At 51.4% G+C, this 19810-nt stretch overlaps 2 protein-coding genes across 3 annotated transcripts; one reads left to right on the top strand and one right to left on the bottom strand.

Moving 5' to 3' along the window:
• The first annotated feature begins 2291 nt into the window (after positions 1-2291).
• DNAJC16 (DnaJ heat shock protein family (Hsp40) member C16) lies at positions 2292-14636 on the top strand. 2 transcript variants are annotated; one of them, XM_079326073.1, is made up of 14 exons: positions 2292-2534; positions 3738-3804; positions 4655-4985; positions 6121-6305; positions 7438-7542; positions 8072-8230; positions 8550-8680; positions 8909-9092; positions 9262-9444; positions 9628-9704; positions 9947-10027; positions 10112-10210; positions 10648-10815; positions 11225-14636. In XM_079326073.1, exons 1-14 carry the CDS (start codon positions 2368-2370, stop codon positions 11619-11621), a joined length of 2334 nt encoding a protein of 777 aa, XP_079182199.1. In that variant the 5' UTR covers positions 2292-2367; the 3' UTR covers positions 11622-14636. The 2 variants fall into 2 exon arrangements, with proteins under 2 accessions (XP_079182199.1, XP_079182198.1); XM_079326072.1 differs by having other exon boundaries at positions 10645-10815; positions 11225-12302.
• Positions 14590-19317, bottom strand: AGMAT (agmatinase (putative)). The gene is made up of 7 exons (XM_079326079.1): positions 18840-19317; positions 18078-18280; positions 16884-16932; positions 16553-16748; positions 15610-15789; positions 15298-15382; positions 14590-15196 (listed from the first exon to the last, which is right to left on the bottom strand). The coding sequence occupies exons 1-7, from the start codon at positions 19208-19210 to the stop codon at positions 15123-15125; spliced, it is 1158 nt and encodes a 385-aa protein (XP_079182205.1). The 5' UTR covers positions 19211-19317; the 3' UTR covers positions 14590-15122.
• Between the last annotated feature and the right edge of the window lie 493 nt (positions 19318-19810).

Below are 19810 nucleotides of genomic sequence, written 5' to 3'. Positions count from 1 at the left end.
CCACCGCTCCATGCCCGGACCTGCCGCTCAGCCCTGGAGTCACTGCGCCCCGGGACCGCCGCTCTGCCTCGGACCCGCCGCCGGTCCCTTCCCGGAGCCGCCGCCGAGCCCCGGAACCGCCGCTCAGCCCTGGAGTCACTGCGCCCCGGGACCGCCGCTCTGCCTCGGACCCGCCGCCGGTCCCTTCCCGGAGCCGCCGCCGAGCCCCGGAACCGCCGCCCGCTGCCCGGAAGCGCCACCGCCTCTGAGTGCCAGAATCACACACGGGGTCAGGCTGGAAGAGCCCTGGCGTGGTCCAGAGCGGCCAGCCCAGAGCGAACGAAAAAGAGTTCCGTCCTTTTGTGTTTCGGTGTTTTGTTGGGTTTTTAAAAAATATCTGCAGAGATGGACATTCTACACTCTATCTAGGTCACCCGCGCAGCAAAGTTCTTCCTCATGTTCAGATAAACTTCCTGCGTATCAGTTCCTGCCCGTTGCTCCTGTGCCATTGCCCCGCAGGCAGAGCCCCTCTCAGCTGTGTCCCCTCTCAAGGATGGGCAGCCCCTGCTCCCTCAGCGAGGGAGATGCTCCAGGCACTTTCTCGCATTCACTGCTGAGCCCAGGCTGGGCACGGCACTCCAGGAGTGTCCCAGGGCTGGGCAGAGGGGCAGGGTCACTGCCTGACCTGCTGCCAGTGCTGCTCCCAGTGCACCCTGAGCCTCTTGGCCCCCAGGACATCCTGCTGGCTCAGGGACAGCTCACTGAGCGTGGGACCACAGGGACTGTGCAGAGATGCTCCAGCAGGTCACCCCTGCCTCTGCAGGTACTTGGGGTTGTTCCTCCCCAGGGCAGTACCTGAATCTGCCCTTGTTGAGCACCATTAAGTTTCTCTCTGCCCAATTCTCCAGCCTCTCGAAGTCCTGCTGAATGGCAGCACAGCCTTCTGGTGGATCAGCCACTTCCCGAGTTCCATATCATCACCAAACCCTCTGAGGGTACATTCCATCACTCTGTCCAGATCACTGATAAACAAGTTGATTAAGACTGGGCCCAGTATTGATCTTTGGGGAAGCCACTGATTGCAGATGACCAAGTGGATCAAGCCCTCTGAGCTCTGCCACCCAACCAGCCCCCGATCCACCTCACCAGCCATTCATCCAACACACAGTCACTAAGACAACTGTTGTGGCTTAAGCTGAGCTGGAAATTAGGCACCACACAGCTACTTGCTCAACTCTCCCCTTCTCTTCCCCTCCTACCCCATGGAACGGGAAGGAGAATCAAAGTAAAACTTGTATGTTGGGAAAATAACAGTTTAATAATTGAAAATAAAGTAAAATACAGTAGTAATGGTAAATTGTAACAATAATAACAATAATAAAGGGGAAAACAAGTGGTGCACAATGCAATTGCTGACTGATGTCAGATCCCCTTCCTGAAACCAGATCAGCTCCTTTCCAGTCACTCTCCCTAGTTTATATACTGGGCACTCTGTGGTGCAGAATATCCCTTTGGCTGTTCAGATCACCTGTCCCATCTGTGCTCCCTCCCAGTGTGAATCTCCTCACTGCCAGAGCAAGAGACAAGAAAGAAGTCTTTGACTTTGGAAAAACACGACTTAACCTAAAACCAAAACAGAATCACAGAACGTGCTAAGTTGGAAGGGACTCACACGTATCCTCGAGTCCAAGTCCTGGTCCTGCACAGGACACCCCAAGAGTCACATTATGTGCCCAGAAGAGTTGTCCAAATGCTCCTTGAACTCACACAGGCTCAGTGCTGTGCCCATACCCTGGGGAGCCCGTTCAGTGCTTCCTCTGGGGAAGAACCTTTCCCTGGAATCCAACCTAACCCTCCGTGGCACAGCTCCAGCCGCTCCCTGGGTGCTGTCCTGTCACCGAGCAGTGTCTGTCTCTCCTCTTCCCACCAGAGGAGGTTGTAAAGGTTGTAACTGTGATCAGCCTGCTCCAGCTGAACAGACCAAGTGCCCTCAGCCGCTCCTCTTCTCCTCAAGGCCCTTCACTGCCCTCCTGTGGGCGCTTTCTAGCACTTTAATCTCTCCTATATTGCGGTGCCCACACCTGTCCTCTATACTCCAGCTGAGGCCAGCGCAGAGCAGAGCGGACAATCCCCGGCCCGCCGCCCGCCAGGACCCGTCTGGCGCTGCCGGCTGCCAGCACCCCCATCCCAATCCCATCCCGATCCCACCGCAGGCCCCGCCGCATTCCCGTGCTCCGTGCCCGTGCGGCGGGCCCAGCCCGGCGCGGCGCGGCGGCTCCGGAAGCGCTCGGTCTCCATGGGGACGGCGGGCGGGCGCGCCGGAAGCGGCGGCGCTCGGTGCGGGAGGGCGGCCCGTCCGCTCCGTGCGCCCGCGGGCCGCGCCGGACCATGGAGCGGCCACCGAGCTGCCTCCTCCTGCTGCTGCTGCTGCTGCTGCTGCCGGCGCTGGCAGCGGCCGCGCCGGGAGAGTTCGACCCTTACCGCGTGCTGGGGGTCGGCCGGAGCTCCAGCCAGGCCGACATCAAGAAGGCCTACAAGCGGCTCGCCCGGGAATGGTACGTGCTGCCCTTGCGTCCCCCGGGCCGGCCCCGGCAGCGGGGGCTGCTGTGGGGGCGGTGACAGCGCCAGGCCCCGCGCTGGCAGCGCCGCCTGGCCTGGCTGTGCGGCCCGCTGTCCCCGCAGGCCGGCTGGCAGCCTGGCACACCGAGGTGCTCGGTAGCGTGCTGTGAAACACGCCCGAGTCTGGCTGAGGGCGAGGAAGTGCACTCAGAGTCTGCTAGCGAGGGGAGAAAGTTCTCCCAAAATCAGGTTATGGGGGGGAGAGTTCTCCCAAAATCAGGCTATGGGGGGAAGAGTTCTCCCAGAGTCTGGCTAGGATGGGAAAATCTCCCAGAGTCTGGCTACGGGGATGTGGGGGGGAAGTTCTCCTCAACTGTGGCTGTTGGGGGAAAATTCTCACAGAGTTTAGCAGCAGGAAAAAAGTTCTTCCAGAGTCCGGTTACAAAGGGAAAAAGTTCTCCCAGAATCAGGCTACAGGGAGAAAAGTTTTCGCAACGTCTGGCTGTGCAGGGAAAAGTTCTCCTGGAGTCGAGTGATGGAGGAAAAGGTTCTCCTGTAGTCTGGCTACAAGGGGGAAAAGTTCTCCCAGAGTGAAGTGATGGGGGAAAAGGTTCTCTTGGAGTCTGGCTGGGGGAGAAAAATTTCTCCCTGGTAAATTCTAATAGACAAGGCTTGAAGTCTCAGCTTGATACCTCAATGTGCAAGGACCATTCTGTCCCTGTGCTGTGGAAGGGAAATGTGTTGGATGCACAAATGTCACCAGCCCCTCGTGCAGTTGGTGTGTGGTGAGGGGCAGGCTTATGGCATGGAAATAAAATGAATAAAGCAGGCTCACCTGCAGCTTTTAGAGCCCATGTTGTTCTGTGTGACACATCCCCGAGGCCATGGCAGGAGGTGATTCAAGTAGTTATGTAGGGCAGCAGCCAAGGGAGGCATTGCTAGGAAGGAGACACGCTCTGTGTCCTGGGCTCAGGCTGCTGGGGATGGAGCAGACTGAGGGACAGGTCCCAGGCACACAGCACACATCCCAGTGCTGCCTTCTGGGATGGGGTTTGGGCAGGGACAGCACCTGCTGGGTATAAATGTGATCTCAGCCTTGGGGATGTCACTGCACGCCCTCTCTGCCCATGTCCTTCTCACTCCAAACAGAGGCCAGCAGCTCCCCCAGTGACCCTTTTTCCTTTGGTTCTGCCCCATAGGCACCCTGACAAAAACAAGGACCCGGGAGCAGAGGACAAATTCATCCAGATTAGCAAGGCCTATGAGGTAACACATGCTTCCTGTAAACTCTTGCTATCATTAACTTTAAGTGACCTTAGTTTTCCATCCATGGCTTTGTGTTTTCCCAGTGTATTTCTGTGTGGGAAAGGTGATTGACTCTTTGGAGGTGGACATTAGCCACCCAAAAAATTTCCTCAGCTTTGTTGACAGAGCCACTGGGGTCACCAGCATGGTTTCTGCTGTAAATACTTTGCTACAGGTCTGCCCTGTTCTGCCTAAAAACCCTCAGAGGAGGAAGGAGTGGGTATTCCCCAAGCCCTGCCTGGCTGGGCAGTGTCTTGACTGTGTCACACATACATAAAAGCATTTGGGGGTGGTGTAAACAACATTCATCATCACAGGGATTCAGTCACCTCAAATTATTCTTAGCAGTAGTTATTTGCATGTTCTGGCAATTGGTTGCTCCAGTTTGTGGCAGCCAAGCCCATGGAAATCAAAATAAATCCTTATTTCCCTGCTAAAAATGCAGTTTCTCTGCAGGGCTTCTGGCTGCTCAGTGAAACTTTTGGCACTTTCTGAACCCTCCAGATTAAAAGAAACACCAGCAAAAGCCACTCCAGAAAAGAGTGTTTGTGCTCAGAACACAAGATGTTCAGACCCAATGAGTTGTTGGTGACAAAAGTAGCTACAGCAGTCTGGATTTAGGGGCTCCTTTTCTTTGGGCTTTGAAGGTTTTTTACCTAAAAGCCTAAAAAGGATGTGATGTTTCCTTTTTCCAAAATATTAATGTGTCTGACGTGCAGAGGCTGCACATTCCTTATTTACTGAGGGCTTACAGTCAGGGCACTTCCCCTCATACTTCCAGGCAATCATTTTTCCATCATTTGCTTTCCAGATTCTCTCCAACGAGGAAAAGAGAGCAAACTTTGATCGCTACGGAGATGCTGGGGAGAGCCAGGGCTTCTCTCAGCAGCAGCATCGCCAGTTCCATCGCTTCCACGATGGCTTCTACTTCGACGAGTCCTTCTTCCATTTCCCTTTCAATTCCGAGAGGCGCGACACCTCCGACGAGAAGTACTTGCTCCACTTTTCCCACTACATCAGTGAAATCGTGCCAGATAGTTTCAAGAAACCTTACCTCATTAAAATCACCTCAGACTGGTGCTTCAGCTGCATCCACATCGAGCCCGTGTGGAAGGAAGTTGCTCAGGAATTGGAGGCTCTGGGTAAGGCTGAGGTTATTGGGGTTGGGTGTGTGTCTCTGGCCTGGTAAGGCTGCACTCGTTTGCCTTCAGGTTTGTGTGACCCAGTTTTAACCCCATGGATTTCCTCAGGGTTTTATCCTAATGTTCTCCCAAACATTCCTAACTCCAAAGGAGGGTGCTGGGCAAAGGAGCAGGTCATCAGTTTTTCCACTGGGCATTTGGGTTGCTGGGGGTGTGTCCTGGTTTGAAGGACAGATGTTTGCCAATAAAGGCAGGAGATTCTCTTTGAAATGGAGAATGTAAACCACCTCCCTCCAAATTATTATAATTTTGAAATTAAGGGGCTCTCAGGCAAAGATACAGGAATAGGAATAACAGTTCTTTACTAGGAAAATTAAAATAGAAATGCAGTATTACAAAGAACAATCCCCAAACCCTGCCAGAGTCAGAATCCAAGCTGACACCCTGTCAGTCAGTCAGGGTGGTGGCAGCAGTCCCATTCAATGGTGGCTGCATCCTCCTGCAGTGGCAGATGTGGTTCAGCTGGAGCAGTGCTCCTGGAGAAGGTGCAGTTTCCTCTGAAGCTCCAGGGATGATGTGGAAAGGTCTGGCTTTCCTCTGGAATGCAGTGGAAATAAGGTCCAAAATCTCAGTTTTTATCTGGATAGGAAAGGCTTGGCTCCTCCCCTGGCTGGAGCATCTCCCAGTGGGATGATGGAATTTTATCAGTCATGCACTGGGACTCACTGGCCATGAACAGGAGATATCTCCTGGAGGGAGGATGGGCTGTGGAAATATAAAGATGATTGTCCCAGCTGGTTTAAAGATGGCCCATTAGCAGAGAATACAATCCACACCCAGTTTTTAACCATGACCCATTAACAGGAGATATCTCCCACAGTGATAAGAATCGCTGCCACACCCCGTTCTCAACAATGGCCCATTAACAGGTGATACCTCCTGGATGAAGGGTGGGCTGTGGAAGAGATAAAGATGATTTAAAGCTAGTTTAAAGATGGCCCATTAGCAGATAATATGTGCCACAGAGATAAGAAATCACTGCCCCACCTGGTTTTAACAGCAATACACATTGCTGCCACATCCTTTTGCAGCCCAAGACAGGATGTGGCAGGTGATCCCGTGCTCTCCTTTCCAGGAGCAGGGATCGGCGTCGTTCACGCGGGGTACGAGCGGCGCCTCGCCCATCACCTGGGTGCCCACAGCACTCCCACCCTGCTGGGGCTCATCAATGGTAAAATAACCTTCTTCCACAACGCTGTGGTTCGTGAAAACCTGCGGCAGTTTGTGGAGAACCTCCTGCCAGGGAATCTTGTTGAAAAGGTAGGTCCTAGCAAGGCTGTCACATGCTGCTGCTCCTCTCTGCCTGGAGATCCCCCTCTCGTTGGCTCTTTGAGTGGCTAAGTTGTTTAATTCAGGCTCCAAGCTGATCTGTGGCACAAAGCTCCAAACCCTGCAGCTCTGTATCACTTGTCCTTGAAAAGAGCTGATCCTGCTATTACATGATCACACCACTGATTCTAGTGGTGGCTGACCCCAGCTGTGACACCCCACAGCTTCCAGGGCTCTACCCAAGCTATCCCTAGGACAGGAACCTGCTGGATTTCACTTCTCTTTTGCTTTCTCAGCATTTCACCCAGCAAATTAGGGACTGCTCACTACCTCATAGGTCACGTCTGCTAAAACTCACTGACACAAAGTCCTGTTTGTTTTGTCCAGTTTTCCTTCAGACCTTTGAAACAAGCTGGCAGCATGAGCCTTTTGAAAGTCATAAGTAAAACCTCCTAAGTGATAAAAAATTCCTGTATTTCAGCCTTCTGGTGATTTTTGACAGAGACCTAAAATGCCCACCACCCCTGTGATGTGACTGGGTCAGCCCCCACAGCACTCCCACCTGCCTGGCCTCTGCTTGTAGCTCTGTTCACCTCACCTCATTTTCCCTTGGCATCTTTACCAGAGGTCACCTTCCCCAACAGACTCGTGACTTGTCTTTTGGGTATTGGAGTATCTTCTGGGCATCTTCTCACCCAAAAAATAAGGATGGTTTCCCTTTCTACAGTGATTGCAACCATTTGTGTCCTTCCTGAGAGGTATCACACATGAAACAGAGCAGGTTTAATGGAGGGCTCAGGTGCCTTTTAATCCTTGGCTTCCCATTTTTTATAAATATATATATATATAGAATATGGTCTCAACAAACAGGAGAATAACAGTGCTGTTGGCATTGACTTGGAATGGCATCAACAGAGGCTGCAATAACTAAGAGGGCTGAGTGAGGTCAAGAGTGATAGTTTTAATTCACTCATTAATCAGGAATATATGTTGGAAAGACCAACCCATAGTCTGCTTCCTTCACTTGGACTCAGGCTCAGCCCTCGTTTAGACACCTCACTGCAGAGTGTTGCTGGTATCTCACAGCTTAGAGGTTAAACTAATGGTCTGCTTCTCTCTGAAGATTACAGATAAAAACTACATCAGTTTTCTGTCTGACTGGAGAAAAGACAACAAGCCCCACGTGCTGCTGTTTGATCACATGCCAGTTGTGCCATTGTTGTACAAGGTAATTGTTGCATTGTTGACTTATAAATCCAGATGTTCCAAATTAAAACACACCACTGCTGTGAGCAGAGGTGGACTAATGCCTCTGGTTTGAGGAGAGCAAGGTGCTTTGTGCAGGTTGTAAATGGCGTGGCCAGGAGTCTGTTTCTTTGTCCTGACACAGTTACCCTTCATGGGTGTGAAGGTGCAGGTGTGTTTCAGAGGTAGCAGTAACACAGGTTTGTTGAGAATGAGAGATGTTTGTGGCATATTTGAGTTGCTGAAAATCCCATTTCCTAAGAAGTCCCTGCTGCCCTTCAACCTGTCAGGCTGCAAATAAAGCTGTGGATCCATGGAGGATCCCGGCACAATGACTAAGAGAACACATAATTTGGTTCAATGAGGAAGAGGAGGGGCTTGTACCTCTCACAGCACATTTGACAGCATCCAAACAGCAGGATCTGTTCATGGAGCAAAGTCACCACAGGCACTTGGGGGAGAAAATGCTAATTCTGTGACATCAACACTGCTGGGGCTTTCCTCCCTCCCAGCTGACAGCCTTTGCCTACCGGGATCACCTGTCCTTTGGGTACGTGTACGTGGGACTCCGGGGCACTGAGCAGCTCTCCAGCCAGTACAACATCAACGTCTACACTCCCACCATGATGATCTTCAAGGAGCACATCGACCGGCCCGCCGACGTTGTGCAGGTGTCACTCAGAGCCTGGCCCAGGAGCTAAGGGAAAACGGGCACGGGGCTTTTCTGACCAGGCTGCCCATCAGGGGTGGGCAGTGGTGCAGTTTGGAGGAAGTGTTTGTTCTCAGCTTAACCTCAGGCTCTGGAGAAGGAGATGGAGTGTTAGGAGGAAGCTTGGGGTACTCCAGCTTATTGGGGAGGGGGGACATGTGTAACTTCCCAGTCTTGGGGCCTCAAAACATCTTGGGCTGGCAGCCTTCTCCAGAACATCCAACAGCTTTGCCCTCCTTTTCCTGCTCATTTCTGACTTCTGCTTTCTTGGTCCTTGCCAGGCACGAGAAATGAAGAAGCAGCTCATTGATGACTTCCTTTCCCAGAATAAGTTCCTCATGGTGGCCAGACTCACCAGCCAGAGGCTGTTTCAGGAGCTGTGTCCTGTGAAGAAGTCTCACCGTCAGCGGAAGTAAGTGACATGTTCCTGTTTTGTTTTCCAAGGCTCTGGGGTTGCTCCTAGAGTCACTTTTGGTTTGGTTCTGAGGGAAAAGAGCAGTGACTGCATTGGATCATGCTCAATACCCACACTGTCAGGGAGTTTCTGGCTCACTGGGATTGTTCTGGCAAGATGAAAGGGGTTGGTCATTCCCTCTCACCTCCAGACTGGCTCTTAATCCTGCATCTCTTGTGTCACCAGGCACTGCGTGGTCTTGTTTACTGGGGAAGGAGAGAAGTTTGCTGAGGCTTATGAGTCCTTTTTGACTTTTGCTGTGGCCAACACAAAAGACACACTGAAGTTTGTGCACGTCTACAGCGATCGGCAGCCGGAATTTGCAGACGCCTTGCTGATGGATGAGGAGAAATATCGTGGAAGATCAGCTGTGAGGGTTTCCTTTTATATTTTTAATCTCTTTTTCTCTTAGTCTGTCATTTAATTGATACTGTACCTTGATCTGATAGCTGATTCTGGGCAGTGGTTTGAAATGAATCATCTGTCTAGAAGAAAACAGAAGCCCCTTTCTCTCTGACATCTGCTCTTGGCTCATCCAGGTGGTCATTCTGGAGAGACGCAATAATGCAGGGAAGATTGCCTATAAAGCCTTGGAGGAGGCCTGGCAAGGCAGCAAAGAGGACAACTTCATCCTGCTGGATCTCCTGGACCAGCTGAGGACAGACCCTGGCCTTCTCTCATCAGAGACCGTTGTGGCAGACCTGAATGATGAGCTCGCTCCTGTAAGTGCACAGCCTTTCCAGACAGTCCCATTATGGTTGTTCAGAGGCATTATTTATATTTTAAAATAACAAGATAAAACTCTTAGAAGATTTCTTGCTTACACAAGGCATGCTCTGAACCTGTTGAGGCTCTTTATAGTAGTTTTGTCATTTAGTTTTTTGCTTTTCATTCTTTTTGAACAGATGTTCCTTATCCGATGGTTCTACTCCACACTGGACTACATCTCAGACTGCTGGGACAGTTTGTTTCACAGTAACTGGTATGGATTGGGCATCCATTGTTGGTATTCACTGTCACCTTATTTTAAAACAGATCTAATTTTAGCCTCCTTTTGAGTGGGAGCAGGACAGCACTCAAAAACATGATGGTCTTTAAGACCCAAGAAACAAGCTGAGTTTCTGGGGCAGGCACACAATGTTATCTAACATAGGCAGGAACCGAAACCGAGGCAGAAAATGTGAACTCACAGACCTAACTGCTGCTTGCACATCTTCCCCTCAGGCGAGAAATGATGCCACTCCTGTCCTTGCTCTTCTCTGCACTCTTCATTCTCTTTGGCACTGTTATTGTTCAGGCTTTCAGGTGAGTACACACCAAAATGCCCTCAGGGACAGCTCCTCAGTCCAGCCCCACCTTAAACACACACAAAATCACCTTCCTCTGCAGTGATTCGAGTGACACAAGGGACACTCCACCCTCGGGGAAAGAAGAAACGGCCGCAAAGACAGAGAAGAACGACGCGAGCTTCAGCAAAGAGAGTAACAGGTTCCCTCTCTAACTTCTCCAGAATGTTTCCTGCAGAAGCATTACTCAGGGAGCACCTGTGCAGGGAGGGTTAGTGGAGAGTAGAGAAGTGCTGAAGTTGCACATAGTACAGTTGTTGTGCAGGGCAGTGCAGGCACAGCAAGGAGGGAGGACTGCTGCCAGCAAGGACAGGGGACACTAATCTGCTAATTAAACAATTCCCACTAAGTTTGCCCAAGACAGCATCCTCAGGGGATAGGCAAAGGTCTGACCCATTGAGGGAGGTGCAAACCAAGCCATTGCACCAGTTACACTGGCCTCTGCTACAGGGCACAGGCATGGCTCGGCATTAAAGGCTTCTCCATATTCAGTTTCTCCATATTCAGTTGCTCATATTCTCCATTCTCAGTTGCTCCCATCCCTTGTCCCCCTTTCACTCAGTCTTTTTGTTGCAGCAGGATTCCCAAGAAGGGCTTTGTTGAGGTGACAGAGCTGACAGACATCAACTACACCAGTAACTTGGTGCGCCTGAGGCCAGGGCACATGAACGTCGTCTTGATCCTGTCCAACTCCACCAAAACTCCCCTGCTCCAGAAGTTTGCCCTGGAAGTCTACACATTCACAGGGTAGGCTGGGCCTTCTCCCAGGCTTCTGTTGCAGTGTTAACCACTTGTGTGATGCTGCCCTGGTGACACCTGAGGGGCGGGGTTGGCTGCATTGCCAGGAGTGAATGCTTCTGGTGGGTGAAGTGGCCTCTGTCCTCATCAGTGGCAATGAGGCACCAAAAACCCAGACTTGGTGTTCCCAGCCAGACTTGGTGATGGTGGCCAGAGGGGTCAGTTGCTGGTGCCACTTCAGCTGTATCCGTTTTGACAAATATAAAGCATGACACTGCTGCATACACTGAGCTGAAAAAGGAGCTGTGACAACACAGCACAGCCCTACCCTTGTTGACAATTCCTTACCTGTTGAGTAGGAATCCAGCCAGACCCAGGACACATGCTAATCCCACTGTTTTCTCTGCTCTTCCCCCAGGAGCAGCTCTCTTCACTTCTCCTTCCTCAGCCTGGACAAGCACCGAGAGTGGCTGGAGTATCTGCTGGAGTTTGCACAGGATGCAGCCCCCATCCCAAACCAGTACGACAAGCATTTCCTCGAGCGTGACTACACAGGCTATGTCCTGGCTCTGAATGGCCACAAGAAATATTTCTGCCTCTTTAAGCCTCACAGATCAGGGGATGAGGGGGGAACCCTGGGATCATGCAAGGATTATGATGCTTCACAACATGCGGAAGCCAGAGGGAAATCCTCGTCCAGCCCAGGATCTAGATCCATTAAAAACAAATTACACAAATTGTCCTTTTGGATGGAACGCCTTCTAGAGGGTTCCTTACAGAGGTTCTATATCCCCTCGTGGCCCGCACTAGACTGAGGGATTTTACAGAGATTCTAAGGGGACAAACTTTTTATGAAGATGACAAGGGACAGCTCTTTCCAGGAATACTCAAACAAGCGTGATAAATGGACCTTAGGTTTTAGGTGAACTCTCCTGGGGCCGCCAACTAGAACACACGTCCCGCGTCCGGAGCCGCCCCGCCGTGCTCGGACACCACAAAACCCAAGAGCCAACGAGTCTGTTCTGCCCCTCTTGTCCTGCCACATCTGCTTCCCGAGTCGCCCCCATCCCACCTCGTTTTACCTCGGTTGAAGAAATCCGTGACTTCCCTGTGTCCGGAGCAGCCGCAGCCGGTGCCGCAGGCGGGTCGCGCTTCTCCCTCCCCGTCCCCGTGTGCTTAGCCCATGGTGCATGGTGTAACTCTGGCAAGACCCTGCAGACCCTCCAGGCCCTGCCCTTCCAAAAGGCCTCCTCCCACCAGGCAGTCGGCTTTCCCCATGGTAAGTGATGCAGAATCCAGTCAGGAGGATCTCCCTTGTAGCAAACCTTAGCTGGGACTTCCCCGTGGTGCAGCCTTGTGGGCAATCTGCATGCTTCATGCTCCTCGTGTCATGGTTCCACCTGGTTCACTGGCTGAACCATAACAGGGAGGGAAAGGGCATGGCCGTAAAATACTGTCAAAGTGTTGAGCCATTTAAATGTCACGTTGATTTTTCAGATGCCTTTTCTGCTTCTGTCGATTTTAGACTGTGTATCCTAGAGCCATAACTTTACCTGCGTCCTCAGATTGTAGGCGTGAGCTGCTATGAGCCAGTAGATGTGTAAAAATCTACGTAGCTGCCAGGGAGCCACCCGGGCTCCTTGCAAACACCTTTCCAGCTGTAGTACAAACCAACCTTCCTTTGTATGGAGGAACCTCATCCTTCAATGATTGTATTCTTGAAATGTTGCCCCAGAAGTGCTGTATCATCAGACTGTTGCGTGCGTGTGAAGCTCCTTTGGTTTAGTCGGGGGTTGAGATGTTGGGTTTCAGCCTCTCACCCATTTCCTTCTTGCCCCAAACCTCCATTTCTCCACACTCAGGCTGCTCCCTTGGCTTTGTGTTTGTTTGGGTATTTATTTCATCTTTTGGAAGCAGTGGGGGTGTGTAAGGTAAGAGCAGCTGCACAGTCCTGGGTTTGTACTGTGCTTTGCTGTAGCAGTGCCCTGACAGCTGCTCCCAACACCACAGGGAAAGGGTGGCCCTGGGTAAGGCTGAGGGAGGACAAGCAGCAGCTTCGTGGCTGCTTAACACTTCTCAAGTGACCAAGTGAGGCAGCAGGGCTTCTCTTTGTGGCCAGGACTGAAATCCTGTGAGGTTTGTCCTTCCTTTTCACTCCTCTGGGGCTGACACTGGCACCCAGGACTCCTTCTCCTGTGGATCTGGAGCCCTGTGGCACTGCCAAAGCACAGGGATAGGGGCCAGTGGCCTTTGCCACAGGGTTTGGAACACAGAGCACTCAGTGAACATGTGGTGTTAATTCCAGACTCAGCCCTTGCCACCTTAGTTACCATCTTAGCAGAGCAGCCACTCATAGGAGTAACTGCCAACCCCTGAGCTCACTGCTGATCCTGCACAGAGGGAATACTCCATTCACTGCCCTCCCTACATGCCCTAATTGCTCCTATAGCCTTGCCTCATTGCATTTCCCCATCCTGAGAGCAGACTGGCATGCTCCAACCCCCACAGGTACCTCAGATCCCCTGTAAAACCTGGTTCAAATAAAGGCTGCCATGCTACAAACGATCCCTATGTGAGGGTAGTTAATTCCAGCCCAGTGCACTCTGGGCTGCAGAATGAGGCACTGAAGCAGAGGGAAGGAAGGTGAGGTCTTCTCCCTGCCCAGGAGCTCCTGTGAAGGTCCTGTGAAGGTGCACAGGCAGCACTGACAGAGAGCAGAGAGGGAGTGAAACACCAGCCTGATGCTTCTACACTTTTATTTCCACCTGGCTGGAGCAATCACCACAGCATTCCTGCACTTTTCCCACAGCTTGCTATGCAGGATGTGGCTGGAATAGATTTTAGCCCAGCAGAAGGCTCCACATAATGTCTTAAACATTTGCAGTAGCAGAAGAATGCTCTCTGGATCTCTGCTGTCTCTTCAGCTGATTAGAAACAAGGAGAAAACTCTCAACTCATGAAAAAAAGTGCCTAGTTATGCAATAGCAAGGGAATTCAGCCCAACTCTGAGGAAGGGGAGAAGGCTCTATGGCCTTCACATCCATTATGTGTGTTACATGCTGCCAGAATCCTTGGGTTTCTTTTCCTTTTAGCACAGGTAACCTCCCCTTTCAGCCAGAGTTGAACTGAGGGAGTGCTTGCTTCAGTCCACCTGTGCCAGCTGTGGCTGGACAGGAGCACAGCTCCTGGATTTTTATGGAAAATTTTACCTGGGTTGAAGCAAAAGTCAAGCTGCTCTGACCCCTGGTTTAGCTGGCTGCAGTGCCAGCATGGCACTGCAGGTGTTTGCTGTTTTGAGACCACAGCCAGAGCTGCTTATCCAGGATCTGCCCTCCCAGCAGCCATCACCCCCATCTTCTTCTAAACACTTGAGCAATTCTGTTCCACACGTGGTGATTTGTAATCCAAAGATTGAGGAGATTTGGTCCTAGTGCACTTTCCTAGTGACATCTGAGTGATGGCACAGTGCTCAGAGCTGAGGCAAAGGGATACAGGCCCCAGAGTGGAGGTTGTTTCCAAACTCCTCCCTGTCCCTGTCTGCCCTTCACCCAGAGCAACCAGGAGCCAGGACACAAGCACAGCCTGACAAGTAGGACTGAGAACTAGGTACCTATTTTGCACTTTTGATACTGGGAGGGGGAGGGAATTAACTTATTTGGCAAACTTGTCTCTTTTTTTTTTTTTTTTTTATTTTGGGGGGATTTTTGTTTGGTTGGGATTTTTTTTGTTTTGGGCTTTTTTGTTTTGTTTTGTTTTTGTATTTGTGAACAGGCACTGATGTCATTTAAGACAATTACAGGTTTGCAACCAAAATAAACTATTTTAATGTGTGATGAGGTGGCTCTGTGTCTCCATGTACAAAGTAACCTCACCTCCATGTCCTCTGAGAAATTCCAGGAGTGTTAAACTGCTCCTATCATATAAAACTTCTGGTTATTCCACCAGCAGGAAATCTAGTCAAATATCTCTCTACTCACAGCAGGAGGCTCATGTCCTCCCTTTTTCTACATTCATTGTCCTGCAACCTCCTAATGGGACAAACCTTTTACCAGTGACAGTTTTTCCAGGAGCCCTGTGAGCTGGGTGAATCATTCCAGAGGCAAAATGGCATTAGTTTCATCTCTCCCTTTCCCAGGCTAACTCCAAAGCCCCCAGTTAAATGGGGTGTCTAGCCCATTCCCTACAGTTTCCCAGCTTAAAAGTACCTTTTCTAGTGGTAAATGGTGTTTATTTCATGCTGGCTGAAGGGAAGGGAACATGGGAAGCCTGGCTGAGGACACAAAGCAGTGTTGCCCCAGGGGCTGTGGGAACTGCCCTCACAGTGTCTTCACTCCTGGGAGGACACACAGCATCTCAAACAGTAGGTTTGCCCCCAGAAGGGCTGTATTGCCTAAAGAAAAAAAAAAACAAGACAAAGAAAGGGAGACATTTGTGTACATCCAACAGCTTTCACCCACAGCTGCCTGTGCCCTGAGGCATCTTCAGACTCACCAGAGACATCGTATATTGGTGCCACTTCCACAAGGTCACACCCCACTATGTTCAGACCTTTGCAGCCACGAATGATCTCCAAAGCCTAGAGGAAAAGGGGTTGGGATCAAAAAAAACCATCTGACTGAGCAGACAGGTGCTTTCCCCATATTCCAGTAAGGAAACCCAACCTCTACAGATTAAATCAGTTCCACATTTCCTTCCTCATCACCATGAGGAAACACTTCCTGGCCTTCCTAAATTTCCATTTTGCTGGTGAAACCTCCTTTAAAGGGAGCAAAACGGGGTAAACCAGGGGAAGGAGTCACTGACCTGCGCGGGTGTGAGCCCGGCTATCTCCGGCGTGCCCGTGCCCGGGGCGTAGGCGGGGTCCAGCCCGTCGATGTCGAAGCTGATGTACATCGGTTTGTCCCCCAGCTGCTCCCTCACCTCCCTCATCAGCGGCTCCAGGGATTTCATCCAGCACTGCTCAGCCGGGACCACCCGGAACCCCTGCGGGAGCACAGACAAGCAGCTTCACTTTCCTGCTAAATGTTAAAAGCTTTAATGAAAGAGGAGACAGACAATAAAGCAAAAGGTTACATGGCTGGGTGCTTGGGCTTCAGCCATTAACTTAGAAAATACTTTAAATGCATCAACATGTTGCATATTCATAGATCTTTATGCATTATTCAAAATCATTCCCCCCCAATCTGTAAATCAATGTTTTTTTAAAATTTCTCCTTGTGGTTCCATCCTGCCAGTACTCCCTGGTAATGGAAGATCACTAAATTCCTTCCCTGGAGTTCTGGTGTCCGTCACTGATAATCCAAGAATGTGAAGAACTTCCTGATTATGTTTTTAACCATTCTCTGAGTTAGTAACATGAACAAAAAGTTTTTACATCACCATGTTATAGTTCAATAAAAATATATATTTATCACACTACTTTTCTAAGTTTTGTTAATAACAGAACTAAAAGAAAGTTTTCCAACATTATACATATAGCATTCATTTTAATATTTGTGAAAATAATATAACATGTACTTATAACAAGGAGCATCCCCTTCCCTGCTGGGGAATGTCTAAAGGAACAACCCTCATTCCAGAGCGAAGCTGCAAAATGCACCTGGAAACTTCCCACCCACACTTTCTACCTCTCCTGAGTGAGCTGGGAGCGGCATGGAAGAAGAGGCAGAAAACGCACTGATTTCCCTGCTGAAGCCATCCATTAGTGAGGCGGTACCGCGGCACAGGGCGCTGTGAATCACTCTACCTGCTCCCGGCAGTACTTGTAGGGGTCGGGCTCGTAGGAGGAGCCTCGGATGCCGATCTGGACCACGCGGCCGCAGTCCAGCAGCCCTTCCTCCGCGCACCTCCGGAACGTGCTGCCGTGGTAGATCTTCTCGCCCAGCGCCCCGGCCCCGGTGTCGGTGTGAGCATCCACGTGCACCAGGCCCACGGGACCGTGCCTGGGCCGGACACGGTGCCCGCGTTAGTCCCGGCCCCTGCACGGTGGCCCTGCCAACAGCAGGGACAGCGAATCGGGAGCCCTCCTGAGGCTCTTGGCCGGGTCCTTTCTCTCCGTTTCCAGATTAGAAACTTACTTTGCCGCCAGGGCCTGCAGGATTGGGTATGTTATGGTGTGATCTCCACCTGCAACAGGACACAGGGAAGAGGGGGAATACACTACAAGAGCTGCTCAGCACTCGTTACTTTTGTTCCCAAGTAATTTTTCCCTCTTGGCATTTATCCTGCACTTATTTATGCCGGGCTTCATTGCCAAGGAAAACTAACACTCCCAGGTGCAGGTTGCTCCCTCTCCTGGATCCTGTCTTCTCCTGATCTTCCTTGTAGGGAAGCCCAGATATGCAGGGACAGCCTGTGGAGCAGGACCCTTGATTGGGCATATAAATAGACATTTGATCAGCTTCTGAGGACACTGTAACTGGTGACTTGCCCCTCCTTACTCCACACACTCGCTGCCTCCAGCATAAGCAGTAACAGCTGCGAACTTGAACGTGCACCCAAATCAAGCCTCGTGCAAAGCCTGGTGCTCGCTCAGCTGGAGGGACACAAGGGACAAAACCTTGCTTTGGGTACAGGTGCTGAACACCAAAACCACATCACTGGTTGTATTTACATGTTGGAGTCAGTGAGTCATGGGTCTCTCTGAATTCATCAGAGAGAAGTCAGAGTGCAGGTATTGAATTAAAGCCTTTGGATGGATTGAAGTACATTAAGCCACTCACACACAAAGTAGACATTTAAGTTAGTAAGTTTTAGGGTGAGTTCTAATGCTTTTAGTAAGTGAAAGGTTTCAAATGCCACAGTAGCAGGGTGTGTTCTAGTGAAGGTTGAATATCTTCAGTGGAGGCTCCAGGCCCACAGTTGTAGACAGGACTTAGACATAATAGAGCTATAGTGAGAATATTGTTACATTTTTCAGATAGAACAAGATAGATTGTATGTATAGTTCTATATGTAACCTGGTGTGCTAAGAAACTGGAATTCTAATAGGTCTGAGCTTGCATCTTAGCTTGTTGTAAAAATCCTATATAAGAGTTTGTATTGGGAAGAGTTGTTGCTTTCAGCCACTTTTACAGACTGACCCATCCTCCTCATTTCTGACCCAAAGGAAGAGGCATCACAGAACCTTCTGTTCAGCAGAGAGCCTGGGAATTCACCCACGATACAGCACAACAGCCCAGGCAGGGGGCAGATCCATCCTGCCAAGCCTGGACTGAACGATGGGAGGAGGAGCAGAGGGAGTTTGCCGGAGGCAGTGTCAGGCTCCTTACCCAAGGTGAGGGGCACGCAGCCCGAGGCCGCGATGCGCTGGTAGGACTGTCGGATGAGGCGGCAGCTGTCGGGCAGGTTGTAGAGGTTGACGTTCACGTCCCCGATGTCGGCCACCCGCAGCGAGTCGAAGGGCGCCGCCCCCGTGCTGCCGTGGATCCGCCGCACCATGGCGGACTCGGCGCGGATGTGGCGCGGCCCGAACCTGCGGGAGGGCACGGCTGGGAAACAGCAGCCATGGCTCCCAGCACGGCTCTCACCACAGGACAGCCCTGCTCCGTGCCCAGGAGGAAGCAGCAGCTTTCCTGGCTTGTAGCTGCCTGCGCTAGGGTGGTTCCAGCTTCGGGCTGCTGCGGGGTTTGGAGAGCTCCAGGGCCCCGAGGCAGAGGGTCAGCTTGTCAGCTAGCTAGCAACGAGACTTCGGGAGCTGCTGTAGAAGTTCCCAAAGTAGCTTTATTTCTTCGAAGGGTTCTACCAGCAAAATCCGAATACATAGCACAGCAAGGGGTCTTTATAGATTTTAGGGGCAGTGAAATTCTAACCAGTAAAATTATAAGTTGAGAACTACCCAATTACTTTAAGATTCTAGGTGAGAAAAGACCGATCATCTAGTAAAGTTAAAGACCAACAGAAATCCTAAATGATAACAGGGGTTTTGGTAGGGAGGGGGGGCATCTCTCATGAAAGGTTTCATGGTGTCAGGGCACAAAATCCCAAGGGCTTTCCTCAGGGATAGCTGTAGGATCCACAGTGGCTGCCCTTACCTGGCTCCTGGCCGGTTGGACGTGCCCGTGTCCAGCGGAACACCCACAAACGCCACGTCCAGTCCCTCTGCTGACTCCTGCACGGGAAGCTTCATCATGGAGCAGACCCCCACAGGCCGGGCCACCAGCTGGGCACTGGGGGGCACATTGAACCCCGAGCTCCAGCAGCTGGGGGCTCTGCTCCCTGGCACCAGGGGCTGCAGGAACCCTGCAGATGCACTGCCTGGGGAGCTGGAGGTGGCCAGAAGGGTCGGGGGCTGCAGGCTGTGGTGTGAGGAGGTCACCACAGTGGTCCCAGCCAGCTTGGGGGCGCAGAGCCCAGCCCCTCGGGGCAGCAGCTGGCTGCAGGCAGCCCAGAGCAGAGGCCTCATCCTGAGCCACAGGCTCCCACCCCCTGTCCCACCAGGAACACAGCGAGGGCTGCTGTGGAGCCTGTTCCCAGCTTGGGCAGGGCACCAGCAATCTCTGCCAAGCCTCCCTCCAGGGATCAAAGTGTACCAGACATTCCACTGCCCAGGGAAGGACAGAAATCCAGCCCAGCCTCCACATTCACCCTCCCAGCCACCCCTTTTCCAATGGTATAGTCCTGGCAAACACTGGGAACAAACACTGCAGCGAGGGGCAAGAGCCTGTGCAGGGATTAGCTGGACAGGGCAGGAGGGACATGCTGGGAGATGCCCCAGTTTGCTCCCCTAGGGCATTTGCAGACAGACAGCATGGCAGCATTTGTTGCATTAACAGCCTGCACTTTTAACCTGCACTCCACAAAAGCACCCAGAATGCTGAAGAATCACAAAAAAGTCTCGTTAGCGGAAGGCAGAAGGGAAAGAAAACAAAAGGGAAGTCTGACCTCAGCAGAACCACAGGAGGGCAAAATGCAGGCACAGGGGAAGCATTAACAGGGATTTAAGGACCTGAGGGACAAGCTGCAGGACAAGCATTTTAGGCCATTTTTGAGGACAGAACTGTAA

The sequence above is a fragment of the Erithacus rubecula genome, assembly GCF_903797595.1.
Source record: "Erithacus rubecula genome assembly, chromosome: 24".
Taxonomy (NCBI): Eukaryota; Metazoa; Chordata; class Aves; order Passeriformes; family Muscicapidae; genus Erithacus; species Erithacus rubecula.
Note: the sequence above shows the minus strand (reverse complement) of the source record. Positions and strands in the feature narration are given on the sequence as shown.